This window comes from Macrobrachium rosenbergii, chromosome 25 (assembly GCF_040412425.1).
Source record: "Macrobrachium rosenbergii isolate ZJJX-2024 chromosome 25, ASM4041242v1, whole genome shotgun sequence".
NCBI lineage: Eukaryota > Metazoa > Arthropoda > Malacostraca > Decapoda > Palaemonidae > Macrobrachium > Macrobrachium rosenbergii.
Window position 1 is genome coordinate 31,934,863 of NC_089765.1, and position 16,429 is coordinate 31,951,291.

Genomic DNA, 16,429 nt, shown 5'->3' on the forward strand with positions numbered 1-16,429 from the left:
TTTCGATTTAAAAAAAATCTTGAAATCCATGTCAGGAGAATAGCCAGACAATACTTTACTTGTAGTGATTCTTGAGAAATCACATGTATTATTATTACTAATAAAAGCTTATGATGAAATGGCATTCCTTCAACGGTGAAAGTTGACTTTGTGGTAACAAATAACTTGTTCATGAATTTTCTACATTTGTTGAAGATGAGATCCTTTGGATAACCAATAATTTTAAGAAGCGTAATTTTGTCACAGAAGAACTCTTAAGTAAAGTATGATGTTAATATTTACTGAAAATTCATGCCCAAACCTGTAAATGTAGACTCTTCTAAGTTCAGGTGGCATGAAGGTGACAGACAAATTACTTTCTAGGACTGTTAGCGTGGTAGAAAACGAAATTTTGTGTTGTTTTCTTGCTCTTATAGGTACTATCCTCTTCCTCATCATTATTCTCTTCCTCATGTACGGTAAATAAATTTGAAGTTGGGATCATTTTGTGTTCAAGTATTCCAGGAAACCCTGAGAGTAATCTCTTTCTTCAGGACCAAAAAATCTTCCTTGTACCTCTTGTACAAGAGTGGTTTATGTACCGTAGTGAGCACTCTTTTAACTACTGTGAATTGGGGCCGTGTTTAATTGATTTTCGTCGATAAAACCTTACCAAAGCATCGGATATGGATCGTATTCTGGAAATAGCTATTTGAAGCCACAGCCCAATTGGCAAAACGTGCAGTGATGTTTAATGTTGATAATTAAGGCACTTATCAGAGTAAATCAAAGAAATTTAAAGGGAAACTCAGCTAAATCTAGCAGGCTCGTAGATAGAGGCTAATAAAACGTAATTACTGAAGGACCTTCCACTCATTGATACTGTGGTATGACGCACTTTACTAGACACCTCGCCCATATACTTTATGAATGAAGACTCACATGTTGGTAGTAGTAGGAATAGTATAGTATATGGAATTCTTATATTGTTTCACACACTCAGACACCTACCCTGCATACTCACTCTCTCTCTCTCTCTCTCTCTCTCTCTCTCATCTTTTTGATGAGTCATGTCTCGTAAGTAGAGTACAATAAGGGAATGTGCATCAAATGAGAATATTAATTGTTTAATACAGTTCCATGGCGCATTCACGTTTCCTTTAACTTAAATTTACACCAAGTCTTATAGTAAAACACTGTGTGAAAACAACCATCGTTACCCTGGAGTTTCCGTTGCTTCATATTGTCTCCTCAAAAGTTCCGGTTCACGTGTACCTGCTTAGTCCTGCTAAATGAATGTAACATAACGCAAGTGTTCCAACCTTAACTTCCTTCATGCGTGATCAGTCCCATAATAAATCCACATTGCTTGATAGAGCACACTACTCCCCCTTCATTATTTTATTTTTGTGCCTCTGTGTTAGTTTTATTGTTTCTATACGCTTGATTCATTTACTTGAAACTGACACTAGTGTTTGCTTTACAGTAGAGTTGTTGAGTGGTTATCAGTGAGTCTCTGTGTTCCCGGTGTTTGAAGTTATTTATTCTTTCAATTTTCAGTTATTCTGATTATATATCTCATTTAATCATAACTACATTGTAGTGCTGAATGAAATTCATAACTCATAGTCCAAGCGCTTGGGCTATGCCCTAAAATTTTAAAATCCACTAGTCCATTGATTATACTGAACTTTATTGAAATTGAAGGAAATATGAAATAAAAAAAACAAATATTGTAATGTAAAATTATGTAAAATGATGTGCTGTTGTTTGTTTAAGATTAAGCCGTCCTTTTGTGAATCAGGGTCTTGAGCTTTGAGCAGACCATAAGTGAAGAACTTCCGATGGAAATAGAGAAAATAGAATTTCGATAACTATTGCATATCCTACTCGGGGTATTGCGTATTGTACAGGGTGGTCAAATATTTGTGTTTCCACGATCATTATCATACCACTGGGAACCCAGCTATTACGTCTGATGTCATAGTTTACGTCACAACTAGCCTCTCTCTGGGTGCTTACTATATTTAGCTGTATCCCTTTAAATTTCTTTGATTTACTCTGATAAGTGCCTTAATTATCCACATTGGACATCACTGCATATTTCTGCCAATTAGGCTGTGGCTTCAAATAGCTATTTCCAAAATACGATCCATATCCGATTCTTTGGTAAGATTTTATCGACGAAAATCTATTAGACATGACCCTGAAATGCACAGTAGTTTTGTTTATGGTAGGATACATAGTAAATTAGCCACAGTTGCACTTAAACAGTCCCCCATAGCAAAAACTTCGAGTTAGGTATATTATTTGTCAGTGAGTAAAATGTGTTTATTTCCTGGGTTTTCTCTCAAGTGCCTAAAAAAATTTTGTTTTCTTACTGCAAGTTACATGAGGACTACATAAAACGCAACTGGAAAATCTTTTACTTGGGTATGGAGTATTGTCTAGATTAGTATCCTGTAGACTTAAGGTTATGGCTGAATGTTCATGAATCGAAAGCTTCATCTCTTCGGCTTTACAGTAGTTCAAAGACCCGTACACTTTAGAGTAGATTTATTTTTTATGTAAGGGTTAAAAGTAGGACGAATAAAGTTTTCCAGAACATGATGACACTGAAGTCCAGGGCCAGTGATATCTTTGCCGTTTCCAGTCGAACTGGTAACATTTTGTCAAGGGAAATGGCCTCCAGCATTTGTGACCACCATTCAACTTGTGAGTCTAGTATGATTAAATCACTTCACTAATTTAGTTAAATATAGTGATGTATTAAACCTCAGAATTTCCTGGACTATCGAGATCATAAAGGCACTGAGAGTTGATGGGTTGTCAATGACTCCACTGTAAGCTAGTGGAAGTGTGAAAAAGTGGGCTACCAGGCCGTTTAAGGTTTGGCTGGAAGAAATATAGAGATTTGAAAGAGTGGGTGAGTGGAATAATTGATTTTTTGTGTACGTGTAGAGGTAACAGAGAAGACAAAGAATGGTAGGGGCATAACATAATTTAGTATACCAGGGAAGAAGTTGGTTAGGATTTTGATTGAGAATGTCAGATATGACAGAAAGACTGACAGGGGAAGAACATTGGTAGTTTAAACAATGAAGAGTGTATAGATGGATCAAGTGTTTATGATATTTTTCCTGTGTGAGAAGTTTGAAAGTAAAGGGAAGCGCTGTATGTGGCACACATATGTATGATGTAGATAAAAGATTGTTAGGGCGATGAAAAGTTTTTATGACGGGGACAACGGATGGTGGAAAGTGTATGGACAGAAAGATTGTTTTGAGGGGAAATGCATGCATATGTATGTATGTATAAGTATATATATATTATATATATATATATATATATATATATATATATATATATATATGTATATGTATATATATGTATATGTATATATATGTATATATATATATATATATATATATATATATATATATATATATATATATATATATATATATATATATAGCTAGCCTATATTTTTGTGTGTACACTAAATTCCCTTTTAAATTTCACAAAGATTAAAGGTTATAGATAAGTGATCTGTTAAATTAACCGAATAATCAGTTTTTGTCTGGTATCTAATGATGATGCGCATTAGCAGATAACAGTCATTACTCTGAAAACTCACCTTGATGACCATCATGCATCGATTAGCTCTCGCGAGAGATAACGCATTGGAATGTATACCTCCTACCAAGGGGGTAACGGAGAGGCCGACGAGAGACAGTCTTGATGTCGGCGAATTTGCTTTTGGCATGAACGCCAACACGTGCCCATCTCGTACCTCAATGCGTCTGGGGGAGACCTTCCCGCTAATGCTGCCTCCCATCTCCACGGATCCTGTTGGAGAGAAAGAGATTAATCATGGCGAAAGAATGTAGGGAGGTGTCGGGGGGAACACCCGTGCTGCTAATTAAGTGCGCGTCATGTTTAATGGTGGGATTAGGCGCTTTTCCAATTAGTAGTCATAATGTCACTCATTGAAGATAGTCGGCAATATTCTTCGGAAATAACACGCATTAAGCTTTTCGTTGATGCCAGCAGTTAGGTTACACCAGAGTAGTGTGTTCGTATATTTTTAACCGGATCTGCGAAAATGCTTAGTGAACAAAATTAACTTTCTTGGAAGTGGAAGTAATGAAGGACGTACATATATATATATATATATATATATATATATATATATATATATATATATTTATATATATATATATATATATATATATATATATATATATATATATATATATATATATATATATATTATATATATATATATATATATATATATATATATATATATATATATATATATTATATTTTTGCAGCACTGCTACATTTTTAGTATTTGTTTCTGTTAACCATAGGTATTATATATATATATATATATATATATATATATATATATATATATATATATATATATATATATATTTTATGCATGGTTAATAGACAAATGCTAATAACGTAGCACAGTGCTGCTGCAGAACTAGGGAGAGATGATAGCATGTTTAATTCATCAAGGAAATTGATCCTTTATTGAGGTGATTATTCCGAATCAGGCATAAATGACAGTCATTATGTTTATTACAGCACCTGGATGATCTGCATCTTTCCCTACAGAGAAGCCCATACTTCTAGTGTGCACTGGTAGTTTGGTGTTTGAGACCGTTAATTATCGTCATTTAATTTAATAAGTTAGGTGAGTTAGCTTTTTTAAGTTATTGTTACTCAACATACCGTAATGGGAATACCATTTGTTATTTTTACTAGTGAAGCCAAGACGTGCAAATTAATTCAAATCTGTCCTAGGCTTTTAGGATGGAGTCCCTAACGTCCTTGTCATTAAACCTTACTTTCCATCCCCTTGATTTTGATCTCATATTCATATCCCAGTGCCAGTAAGCAAGCTCTGCCACTGTAAAAAATGGATTAAAAAGATGATTGTTGATTTGAATCCTCTGGTGTGTTGTGAGCCGACATTTGAAAGGAATCTGTTAACTCGGAAGAGATAAGTACTATATGTTCCTTTGTGTGTGTGTGTGTCACGCAAGGTGTGATAAACTGATTACTAACAAGCTGCTGTTAATAGAATTTGAATCAGTTACAAGGTTTGTATTCGGAGAAATATAACGTTAAAGGGTCAGGCTTTTGGAAGAAAAAGGGAAGAAATGAAGTTTACGGTTGGATGTGGAAAACATCAATGAAAACCTCAATCAAATGGACCCTGATAGGGATAGCTGCCTGAAAAACAGGTTCGGTTTATTTTCGTAATAATCAGAAAGGAGTCAGCTAATTACCTTGGTCCTTTTGTGGTCTTCCCAAAGACCTAAGAATGCTTTCAGGAAAGGAATCATGCGTGAAAGGCGGATGTTTGCTGGTTCTTTCTTAACTTCCTCTTTTCACAAAGACGTTAGACCTGTCGTCTCGTTTTGGCACGCACACATTTATATTTTCTATATGTTTATGCTTTTTGCACAGACATTTGAGGGTCATGAATTATTTTGAGGGCTATATATGTTGGTGGTCGAAGATCGCTAGAGTTATTTTTTGTGAGAAATTATGGCATAGAACAGTTGAAGAAATAATTATGAATTCAGAATGTAAATGAATGAATGAGCTAAAAAATGAGTGACTGGCTCCCTCTGTATAAATGAAAAGTTTGTAAGGATAGAGAATTACTGATCGGAACTAAATGTGCTTACTGCATTTGGAGGGTCAAGGGGAGGATGTTCTGTAAACTAAACAAAAACAAGAAATATTGTAGATGTTAAAAGGAATGATAAGGAGAGGGGTAATAGGGAGGGTTTTGTGTATAGAATTACATGTATGTATAACGGGTGTGTTATAATTTTTTTTTTTTTGAGAGGATTGACTAATGGAAAAGTTCGACAAGAATACATAGTATAGAATAGGTAGAATCACAGCGTGTGAAGTGAATTAAGTGTAATGTTGATGTTATTGGTTAATGACTTCTGACCAAACAGCATAGTGGCTGGGAATAAATGCGAGTGGGTCTTAGATAAGGTTGCCTGTTTTTCTCTTTTGATTTGTATAACAATATAAAAAACACGCAGGGAATCGGTGGGGAAGAGTTTATATAGATAAAAGTTTGTTGGATTAGTGTTGGAGACAATATGAATGGCAACTGGAGTGGTAAAGGATAAAGGTACTACATTGTTTATTGGTATTAATGAAAACTGTTGGAAGAGACCGCCGAAAGTCTACAAGCGGTTGAAAGAAGATTGTGCTGAAGTAGAATATTAGCTATTTTAATATATGAAGATAAGTGAAAAGGTATATCTTAGTTTAACCAGACCATTGAGCTGGATAACAGCTCTCCTAGGGCTGACCCGAAGGATTAGATTTATTTTACGTGGCTGAGAACCAACTGGTTACTTTGCAACGGGACCTACAGCTTATTGTGGAATCCGAACCACATTATGACGAGAAATGAATTTCTATCACCAGAGATAAATTCCTCTAATTCTTCATTGGCTGCTTGGAGAGTCGAACGCTGGGCCAACAGCGTGCTAGCCGAGAGCTCTACCCACCCCTCCAATGAAGAACTTTAAAAATATTAATGTTAGTGTGGGTGAAGTGACGAACTAGAATAAGTTTTATGCAGTAGGGTAGGTGAATCTTACAAAGAAACGAAATTGCCATAGGTGTGGAACAGGAGGAGGAAAAATTTTCAAGTGTAAAAGACTTGCTACGTCAGCTCCTTTTCGAGGAAGAGAAGTATGATAATGGAAGGGGCTTTAGAGGTAAAGATCAAGTTGAATGAAATATTGAAGCATATGTGGAATAAAGGACTGAAATTGTGAAAAACGCAAAAATACCGATCTGAAGAAAATATTGTTAAAAAAGGGGGGTTCATTGTACACAGAGTAGATTTTGTCTTGTAAAGAGCATGAAAGAAGATGAATTGGTGAAAATGGAGAGGATCACTAAGTGTGCTGTACTGGCGTAGGCGGTGTGGTGTTAGAATGAAATAATCAGGTTACAGATTGTTTACAAGGTAGTTGGGATTATGCCTGTTACTTGTATGCGGTGTGTAATTGTTGATTAAAGGTTTGTAAAACTTTGGATATTTGATTTTGGTTTCAGTTTAATTCACCATGAAGGTAGAAACCTCATTCCAAGTGCTTACGAAAAAAGTAGAAAAAATATAAAAACATAATACCTGGAGACTTCTCTTGGGCAAAAATCGTTTGTTCACTCACATGTACGCATATGTATTTGTATATGTATATAATAAATTTTCATATGCATTTTTATACTAAAGAGATGATAGCTCAAAGCGTTCTATTTCCATTGTCCATTAATATAATGAAAAAAAGGATTGCTACCCCAATGCCCTTCTGTACCCTAGCAGCAGCCCTCTACAATCTACTAAATATCAGGTAGAAAATTCACTGCTCAGATTACAGGGGCTCATCCTGTTTTAACTGATTAATCCTCGCTCGGGATTCAGACCGGGGTGGAAAATAATTGGGTGAAAAAAACCTTTCGCCCAGTTCGAAGTTGCTATAAACAAACAGTTTTATCTCCTTGCTGCAAAACAAATTAAAATTTTTAAAGAGTAGTCCCATGAACAAGTGTCTGTGGTCGAGCTTGATGGGTTTAAACGTGAACCGCCCCTGACTCTTCACCCCTTCCAAATATAATAATTACTGTAGTTCCATAAGCTTATTGTAGGAATATCAAGAGTATTGTCAGTGATCTGGAGTTTTTCATATAGAAAGTTTCACAACAGCAATATTGCCTTTTTTTTTTTTTTTTTTTGTGCGTAAAACCATGAGCATGAAATGTTTCTTGAATTTTTGATGTTGAAATTAGATCTTATTAGTAGTTTATACTATAAAATAGCTTCTTGATTTGTAGTATGAAACCTTGCGCTGCCAAATATTCCGGTCCAATATTATTTATATAAAAGAATTTTACTTATCGTATTTTTTTATATAAAGATAATTTCGCTAACCGTATTTATTTATATAAGAAAGTAATCAAACTTATTTTACCTGCAATAATCAATGGGGCTGTTAAATCGACTGTTGGCTGCCTTTTCAAGTTTCCATGAGAGGCTGGAGGTGTCTTTTTGACAATTCCGCTCTTATCTAGTTTTGGAGAGGGTGGGTCCTTTTTATTGCCACTTTCCACTTTTGAAGATAGTTCCTTATTAATAGCGTCCACTTTTGTTAAAGGTAGATCCTTTTTGCTGATATCCTCTTTTTTAGATGATAAATTCTTCTTATTTATAGCCTCTTCTTTTGGAGGTGCCGCATCTGATTTTTTGGAGGGACTTGAAAAAATGTTAGAGAAAATGCCCCTTTTCTTAGCTGGAGATGTTGGCCCGTCATCTGGTTTTTTCTTCGTTATTGACTCTGATAATGGTGGTGGATCGAATGCCTTGTTGCCTATTGTAGTTGCGTCTAAGTTAAACTGAACTTTTTTGGATTTCCCGGTGCTAGGAGCTCCTTTCTTCTTGATAATGGAACTGACTCTCTTGAGGTTTGTGCTTGCGGCATTTTCCTCGTCTTCGTTTGTGGCCGCCTCTTGAATCATTTTTTCTTGATTGACTTCTTCCTTATTTTCTTCTGTATTTGCAGCTTCTGCACTGCCATTTGGATTGTCATCTACTGCGTCATCTACTGAGAGGTTTTGGCTCTGAATGGTGTTTGCAGTGTTGTTAATCATGTTATCCTTAGTATGCAAATTATTTTGTGTATCAATGTCACCATTTCCACTTAATTCTTGGTATAACTGCTCAAACCTTTCGTCATTATCACTTATGACGTCGTCGGACACCGCCGAAATCTTTGGCTCTCCTTGTTTATATTTTTTACCACTGTACCCTCTGTCACTGCAGAGCACATTAGAGGTTTCTTTATCACATGGCCCGTTATCTGGCGATGGACTTTTGATGGAATCATCGCTGAGTGGTGAATCTCCCAGAAGCTTCCTCATTCGTTCGGGCGATTCAACTTCAATGATTGATCCTCCACTGTTAGATTCAATGGATAATCCTCTTTCTAACTTCATCTTGCTAACTAATTCAACGTAGTTATTTTCAAAATCTTGGCTTTGAAAGCTGCTGTCTTCTGTTTTTGTCACTGTTTTTTGAAGATCAAGTCCTTCCTGAGGGTCAGGATTAACCTCATAAAAACCTTCACCTTCGGTATCTTCATCAGAACTAGAATGAGAACTGCTCGGTGTTTCTGCTAATGTATTTTCACTTAAATTTTCTTTGTTGTTGAACTCTGAGGAATAATCATGTAGAATATTTCCTTCTGTCACTACAAGTTTTGGGATGACATCCCTTGACAGATACTGCTGCACTCTGTCACTTGTAAAGTCCGACTGTTGACATGAGGCTTCCTCCTCTGTCTTACAGACACTCTTCTCATTTCCAGCTCTATCAGGCACTGAGGAGCTGCTTATAGGGCTTCCCTCACTCACGCTCACCCGGGGTGGCTTAGGAACAGGATTAACCTTGTCTTCTGAATCTTTGTCGGGCGATGCTCCCGGGAAGTGTGATTCCCCAGAGTCTGAAGCCGTATAAGTATTGATGGAAGGCGAGATGGGTGATGAAACATCATCCAGGTGATTTTGCTTTTCCTTCTTTAGGTCCTCGGTAGAGACATATAAAGGGTTTGTCACAGTTCCTGTTCCTTGATCATAGATCGATTCATCAATTTCTTGCAGTTCTTCTGGTTTTTCATTTTCCTTATCCTCCAGAGGTGGTTCGCCATTGTTCAGTCCCTCCTGACCTTGCTCTTCTGACGTATGTTCCTGATCTTCTTGTCCTGCAGATGTCTGGGCATTTAGCGATCTGTTCCTTTCCTCTTGTTCTTTCTGTTCCTGTTCCTGTTGTTGACGTAAGTTTTTCAGAAGCATGATTGCATCCAGTCCAGTGACAGTTGCTCCAGACGACGATAATGCCTGAAACAATGGAAAACTGCCGTTTACATTGAAAGGATGTTAAAAAGATACTGATAACACTTTATGTGAAATAAAAATGTTCTGATGAGAGTAAAATCACTAATGTTTTTGTCACCCAAACTGCATTGTTTTACGACGTAATCCGTAATTGATATAACATGCGCACTAAAAGTCTCTCTCTCTCTCTCTCTCTCTCTCTCTCTCTCTCTCTCTCTCTCTCTCTCTCTCTCACACATATATTATATATATATATATATATATATATATATATATATATATATATATATATATAATATAATATATATATATGTGTGTGTGTATGTTTCGGTTAATATCTGTATGTTCACTCAAATGCTTACATCTTTGTGTTCGTGTGAAGTTTTCGGACAGGTCCGCTTTAACGTGGGCAACAAAGGGAACAGCTTTTTACGATCTATTACCAACACCGCGGACATGAATAAAAAAAAAAAAAGGTTCACACCCCACTAAATCTAATTTGTAAAAATGTAATAGCTTGCCTCTTCTATTTCTTTTCTTCTCCCCAGTGTAACTGTCGTGTTTAATACTAGACTAAATCCTTCACTGTCGAAATGTAAGATAGTTTTGGCTATAATGACTGTAATTCCCGAATTAAAAAGTAGGTCAAGTTCGTTTGCTTTTTTCCAAAATGATTTCTTTAAACACCGGACTGCCGCCTGTACTGGTGCTCTCGCATGTCACTTAAGAATTTTATTATATTTAAATGAATGAGAATTTCTTTGCCCTTGTGAAGGAGGACGTTAATAATGTAGTGTTTGCAACTCGTGCTGTATGGTTTAGTAAAACTGAACAATTACTAACAGCAAATTAGGATGTACATAACTTTGAAGAAACCGTAACGACAGCGTCAATAATAATACACATATGCCGTGTTAACCTACTGGTCAGTAAATAGTGCGTCCGATTTCTTATGCAATAATTATGATGTTAACAGGAAAAAGTTCTCTAAATAAACAGGCAGCAGTAATGAGCATAGCCAGTTAATCTGTGTCATAGGCCTGTAATAATGGCACCATTTTTGCAGGTCCAGGTATTCTTTTTCTCATAGATCTAAACCTATAACATATATATATATAAAAGCGCATAACGACATGCTTTGTATGTTTCAAAGGCTCTTTTTATCATAGGCGTATTCAAATAATTTATAGAACAGGACTATGATGAATCACTTTTTACAAGGCCAGGTATCCTTTTTATGATAAATTTATTCCTGTAATTCATGGTACAGTAGTATAAAAAATTTATTCCTGTAATTCATGGTACAGTAGTATAAAGACTTTCTTGTACTTATTCGCTCTGATAAAAAAGTTGTCTTCTACAGTATATCATTGTTGAAACTTAAGTAAATTAACCAAATTATTACTCCCCTTCTATTTTGACATTCAAATAATACTAAAGGTGGTTTTGTATGTATATCTTATTATACACGAAAGTGGACGTACTCTTTACCGGTAAGATAGCCACCCACATCATTTCAGGAGAGAGAGAGAGAGAGAGAGAGAGAGAGAGAGAGAGAGAGAGAGAGAGAGAGAGAGAGAGAGAGAGAGAACCCACTCCGGCCAAGCAAATACCACTTTTTGCAATATTTTGAAACATGAAAGTTTAGGGCACGGTAATAAATCCTCTTCAGGTACGTTTGAACATTATTACGCTCTTTCCAAGCTGCCAAAACTGTCGCTTGAAAACCACTATGTTCTATGGTTTAGTATGTCTGAACATAAAATTTCAGGTGATTGTGCTAGTTCACAGTTTAGTGCTTTGAAATAGCAGTGGATCTTCAGTACTTAATTGGTGGTGATAAGGAAAAATAAATAGGGTTTACAACCAAGAAATTGCAAGATCTCCCACAAAATAAGTTCCAAGAATCATTGTTTCTGCACTATCAGAGCATTTTAACATGCAGATTCCTTCTGTTTTGACTTGTTAAATCTCAAAATAAATAAAAGGACACTGATGAAATGATGCTTCTGTCCCGTTGGCGTAATGGGGATTAAGGGGTTGGGAGTGTAGGGAATGTTTTTTTTTTTTTTTTTTTTTAGAAAATTTCAAGGCCCTGGGAATATACTGTAGGTTAGTAAGTTACAGTATTAAAATTAAAATCCTTTATTTTATGTTCCCGCGAATGGGAAGGAATGCCAACGTCATCAAATGTATGTTTATGTATGGTAGTCCTTGAAAATTTTGTTTTCAGTTTATTTTAATGGGATGAGTAGTTTGAATGCATGAGCATTGTGCGTGATTGGTTAAAACATAATAGTAGTATTGACGATAATATTGTTAACTTGCTAATGTTGTTCTTCCCTTCGATGTTATCTATATTCTATGAGGGTGTTAAATAGTTTTGAAACTGAGGGCACATTCATGCGTACGTGACACTTTTTTCATTGAAAAATTTTGATGGCTGACTTAATCAAGAATTTTAAACGGCATTTAAACTGTATTGCAGGATGCCTTCTGTGGTCATCGAACTGCCTTTCACCAAGAAAAGCAGATTTTAGATATTTTAGAACTAAACTCTGGAGTTGCTTAGCATTTTATTTAATGCAAAGTGGTTTCATATGAATGAAATCCTTCAGCAGTATTTTTTGCAAAAAATTTGGTTATTCTCCAGAAAACACTAGTTCTCAGTTGTTGTATACAGAATTTTTGTATGTTCAGAATAAGTATATTTTGTTGGCTTCAAGCACATATATTTCATTGGCTTCAAGTACATATATTTCATGTCATACCAACCTGGTCGAGTTAGTGTTATAAATGCCTTTTTTTCGGTTTCCTGCATATATACAAGAATTTGAAATTTTTCTAGCGCACCAGGAAAATTAATGCGTGTTTTTAAGTGTTATATATGAAGTTTAAAGCTCAAAACGGTGTTGATTTTCAATATTCAACTTTTCTATTCAGGACAACAGTTTTTTTCTATTTTTCATTTTATATAGTTTAGGAACCGACTTTTCTTGCAGTTACGGGAACTGTATGGTTACTACCCATCTTAGTGCTATAAAATCTATTGATTATGTCTTGAACTGCTATTACAACAGTGAAGCAAGTTCTAATGACTGATGTGGGCTGATATTGGACGAAATGGCATTGTAGCCTCCATACTGTTGCACACGACAGTGGTGGAAGAGCAAAGATTAACTTAATTTTTTTTTTATTATACATGCTAATCCAAGATTTGAGAATTTAATAAGTAATTTTCCTATGGTTGATATTTCTGTGACAGTACATTAGAATCTGGAAGAAATCATTTCAGCCATTTAAACTGTAGTCTTGCTTTACTAGTAACTTTAAAATGTTTTTTGAGGTAGACAAAGATTTAAGGTCTTTGACCTAAAATTTTACAGTGCTGCTGCTGTGACAATGACAAGAATGATCTCTTTGGCCTTTTTATAAAGGTCATAAGAGAAGGGCATTACCATGATTCTGAATTTTTATGTGTAGTTTTACTGCTTTTAAGAGGACTTTCGTTTGATTTTTATGAATTGTTTCCACCAGCTAGACTGTAATTAGCTTAGAATTGGTTTTATTGTGATAGCGCAAACAATGCATAACAATCTAATGTCTGGGAAATTTTGACCTATTTAATTAAAAATGGAATTCACTATTGGCATAACTAATTCTATTGTTGCTTTGGAAAATCAGGATCTCTGTACTGTTGTGTTTATTGAAGAGGTGACATATGGAAGGACTTTGGATTAGATTTTTTTTTTTTTTTAGTTTTCTGTAAAAGAAAACCTATTGTGCCAGCTTTGTCTGTCCGTCCGCACTATTTCTGTCCGCCCTCAGATCTTAAAAACTACTGAGGCTAGAGGGCTGCAAATTAATATGTTGATCATCCATCCTCCAATCATCAAACATACCTAATTGTAGTCCTCTAGCCTTAGTATTCTTTATTTTATTTAAGGTTAAAGTTAGCCATAATCGTGCGTCTGGCAACGATATAGGACAGGCGACACCGGGCCGTTGTTAAAGTTTCATGGGCCGGGGCTCATACAGCATTATAGCGAGACCACCGAAAGATAGATGTATTTTCGGTGTTTTGATTGTACGCTGTACAGAAAGCTCGATTGCCCCGAAGAAACTTCGGTGCAATTTTTACTTGTTTTATGTTGGAGCCACCTTGCTAAAAATCAGGACTTGTACAAGCTGCCCAGTCAAATTAAGTTCTTGAGACCGAGGCATCCATTAATTCAGAATTATTTAGTGACGCTTACTGCTGCAAGGGTCTGCAGACTTTGTGGCCAGAAAGTCAGCTGCCCACTAATGGACTGAAGTTTTGTATACAAAATACTTTTCTAGTTAAGACCTAGATTTCATATGAGTTAATCTGCAATGTTTGATAACTTCAGATATTTCGGATTAAATGATGAAATTAAGAACTTGTTGGGAGTAGCTGGAATGTATCCAATTGTATAGTACTTTTTTCATTTCCTTTTGCTTTCCGTTACTTAAAACTGTTCTTTCCTTAAAAAGTGGTTGCTTGCCGCCATCGTGGATGAATCCCACCTTTCTCCGTTTCTTTTTCTTTTACGTTTTTCTTCAGGCCTGTGCAAGAAAAAGGCATTTGTTTGCTCGTCCGATTGGTCTTTGAACATAACAGGAATAATGATTGTAGTTAAAACTCAAATGCCATCTTCATTAATGTGGTTTATTTTGGATTGTTCAACTGAGTTTAATTCTCCTTTTGCGACAAGAGCCTTAAAATTCGTAATTCTTGGCAAGTTATAAATTAGGGAGAGCAGAACCCTGACAGCTAAAATTCTTTGATATGCCAATTAAACGGCACAGGTACTAGGAAGTTCATGAAACATTCATGTCACTTTCAGTTGAAAGGTTGGCAATTAAGAATGAACCATATCAGGTAATGGTATCTGTAAAAACCTAAGTTTTCATTATTGTGGTGGGATGAAGGTATGTAAAATAAATGTTTATATTGGTGTAAATTAAGAGCGTAAATTAACTTGATATACATACCTGTATCATCCTGGCTTGTTCGTAGACTGTTGAGAAAGCAAAAACAAGCTTGTATACCGGAGGACGAGCAATGACGAGAATATGCCGTCCATCTTCCCTGTTCGAGTCACCGCTTCGCCTGACATGGACATCAGCTCCAGCAATTGCCCAGCCACCCACACTTCCACCATCTCCCTGTGAGAATCAAAATAACTTGAGCAACCTTGACGAAGATATTCAGTAATAATTCAGTTGAAGTTCACCAAAATTATGTACTAACAGATCCGAGGGAGGATAAATTTTTACGCCAAATTTATATCTAATTTTTCTCTCAAAATGTAAGCAGTAAGATTCAGTATGTAACAGCAAAAATTAATGTCAACCGTTTATTGATAATGCGTTTGGTGGAAGTGTTTATATGTATATATATATTATGTTGGGATATATATATATATATATATATATTCTAATTTATATATATGTTTATGATATATATATATATATAATAGAATATATAATATATATATATATATACACGGCATATACACATTCACAATATTTTTACACAAATGGCTTAGAATTGCTAGCGTTCGATGGATGATGTTTGATATTTGCACCATTCCTTTCTAATTTTGCGTCCGTGTTTGCATGATATCAAGAAAGATAGAATAGAAGATAGAAATTTGACTCATATTTATCAGTCGGCAGTCTGAGATTCTAATATTTTAGGAGAAATGGACACATTTGAATGAGCAATTTGTACAGCTCGTGTGGAAACTGTTTGAATTTTCGTTGATTTCTCTCAACTTGATTTCTCCCAGAATAAATCTTGAGTAGATGGCCTGATGAATATAATATTGTGTTTTGGTTAAGAAGAATTAAATTTTCATCAAATCTTATTTACCAATCATTTCTCTTATGTATCCTTTTAACAAAGAGTAAACACAAATGTGCTGTATGGGCTAATAGAAATGGACACATTTACAGGAGAAATTTTTACAGCTCGTGTGCTGCATACTTGAGAGTTTTCGGTGCAGGCGTAATAGCTGAATTTCCTTGTTCTTATAATATAACAGACCTCTGAACTCGTGTTCAGTTGTGAGATTTCTGAAAAGGTGATTATATGAACTTGTCAATTATAATAGTAAAGTTTGTGTTTAGGTTAAAAAGAATTAGGGCAATTAGAATACTGTATGGGCTATGGAGATTATTGTCATCCTGACGTTAATTGACTTGGAATGACTGACTGTTTTCAGCACAGTTTGCATTTTCACCAGCTGAAAACTTTTTCTTTATCCATCTATGGTCAAAAGTTGCAGTCATCTTGACATAACTGAAAATGTTAGCCCTCTTCCATAATGTCTATGTATAACCCATGCATTGCACTTACACGGTGTGGCTGAGAGTTTCATACAGCATTATACGCTATACAGAAAACTCGATTGTGCCGAAGACACTTCGGCGCATTTTTTACTTGTTTAAACTGAGATCATAATGTACTTGG

General features: G+C 35.5%; 1 protein-coding gene across 10 annotated transcripts in view; it reads right to left on the reverse strand.

The window, feature by feature from the left end:
* The window catches only part of LOC136852537 (serine-rich adhesin for platelets-like), a 140,863-nt gene that overhangs the window by 15,291 nt on the left and 109,143 nt on the right, over positions 1-16,429 (reverse strand). For all 10 annotated transcript variants that reach the window (XM_067127264.1, XM_067127268.1, XM_067127263.1 and 7 more), the window contains exons 4-6: positions 14,947-15,120; positions 8,013-9,933; positions 3,617-3,828 (exon numbers count right to left, since the gene is read on the reverse strand). In XM_067127264.1, coding sequence (XP_066983365.1) covers positions 3,617-3,828; positions 8,013-9,933; positions 14,947-15,120 — 2,307 coding nt within the window. The remainder of the gene's footprint in view (positions 1-3,616; positions 3,829-8,012; positions 9,934-14,946; positions 15,121-16,429) is intronic.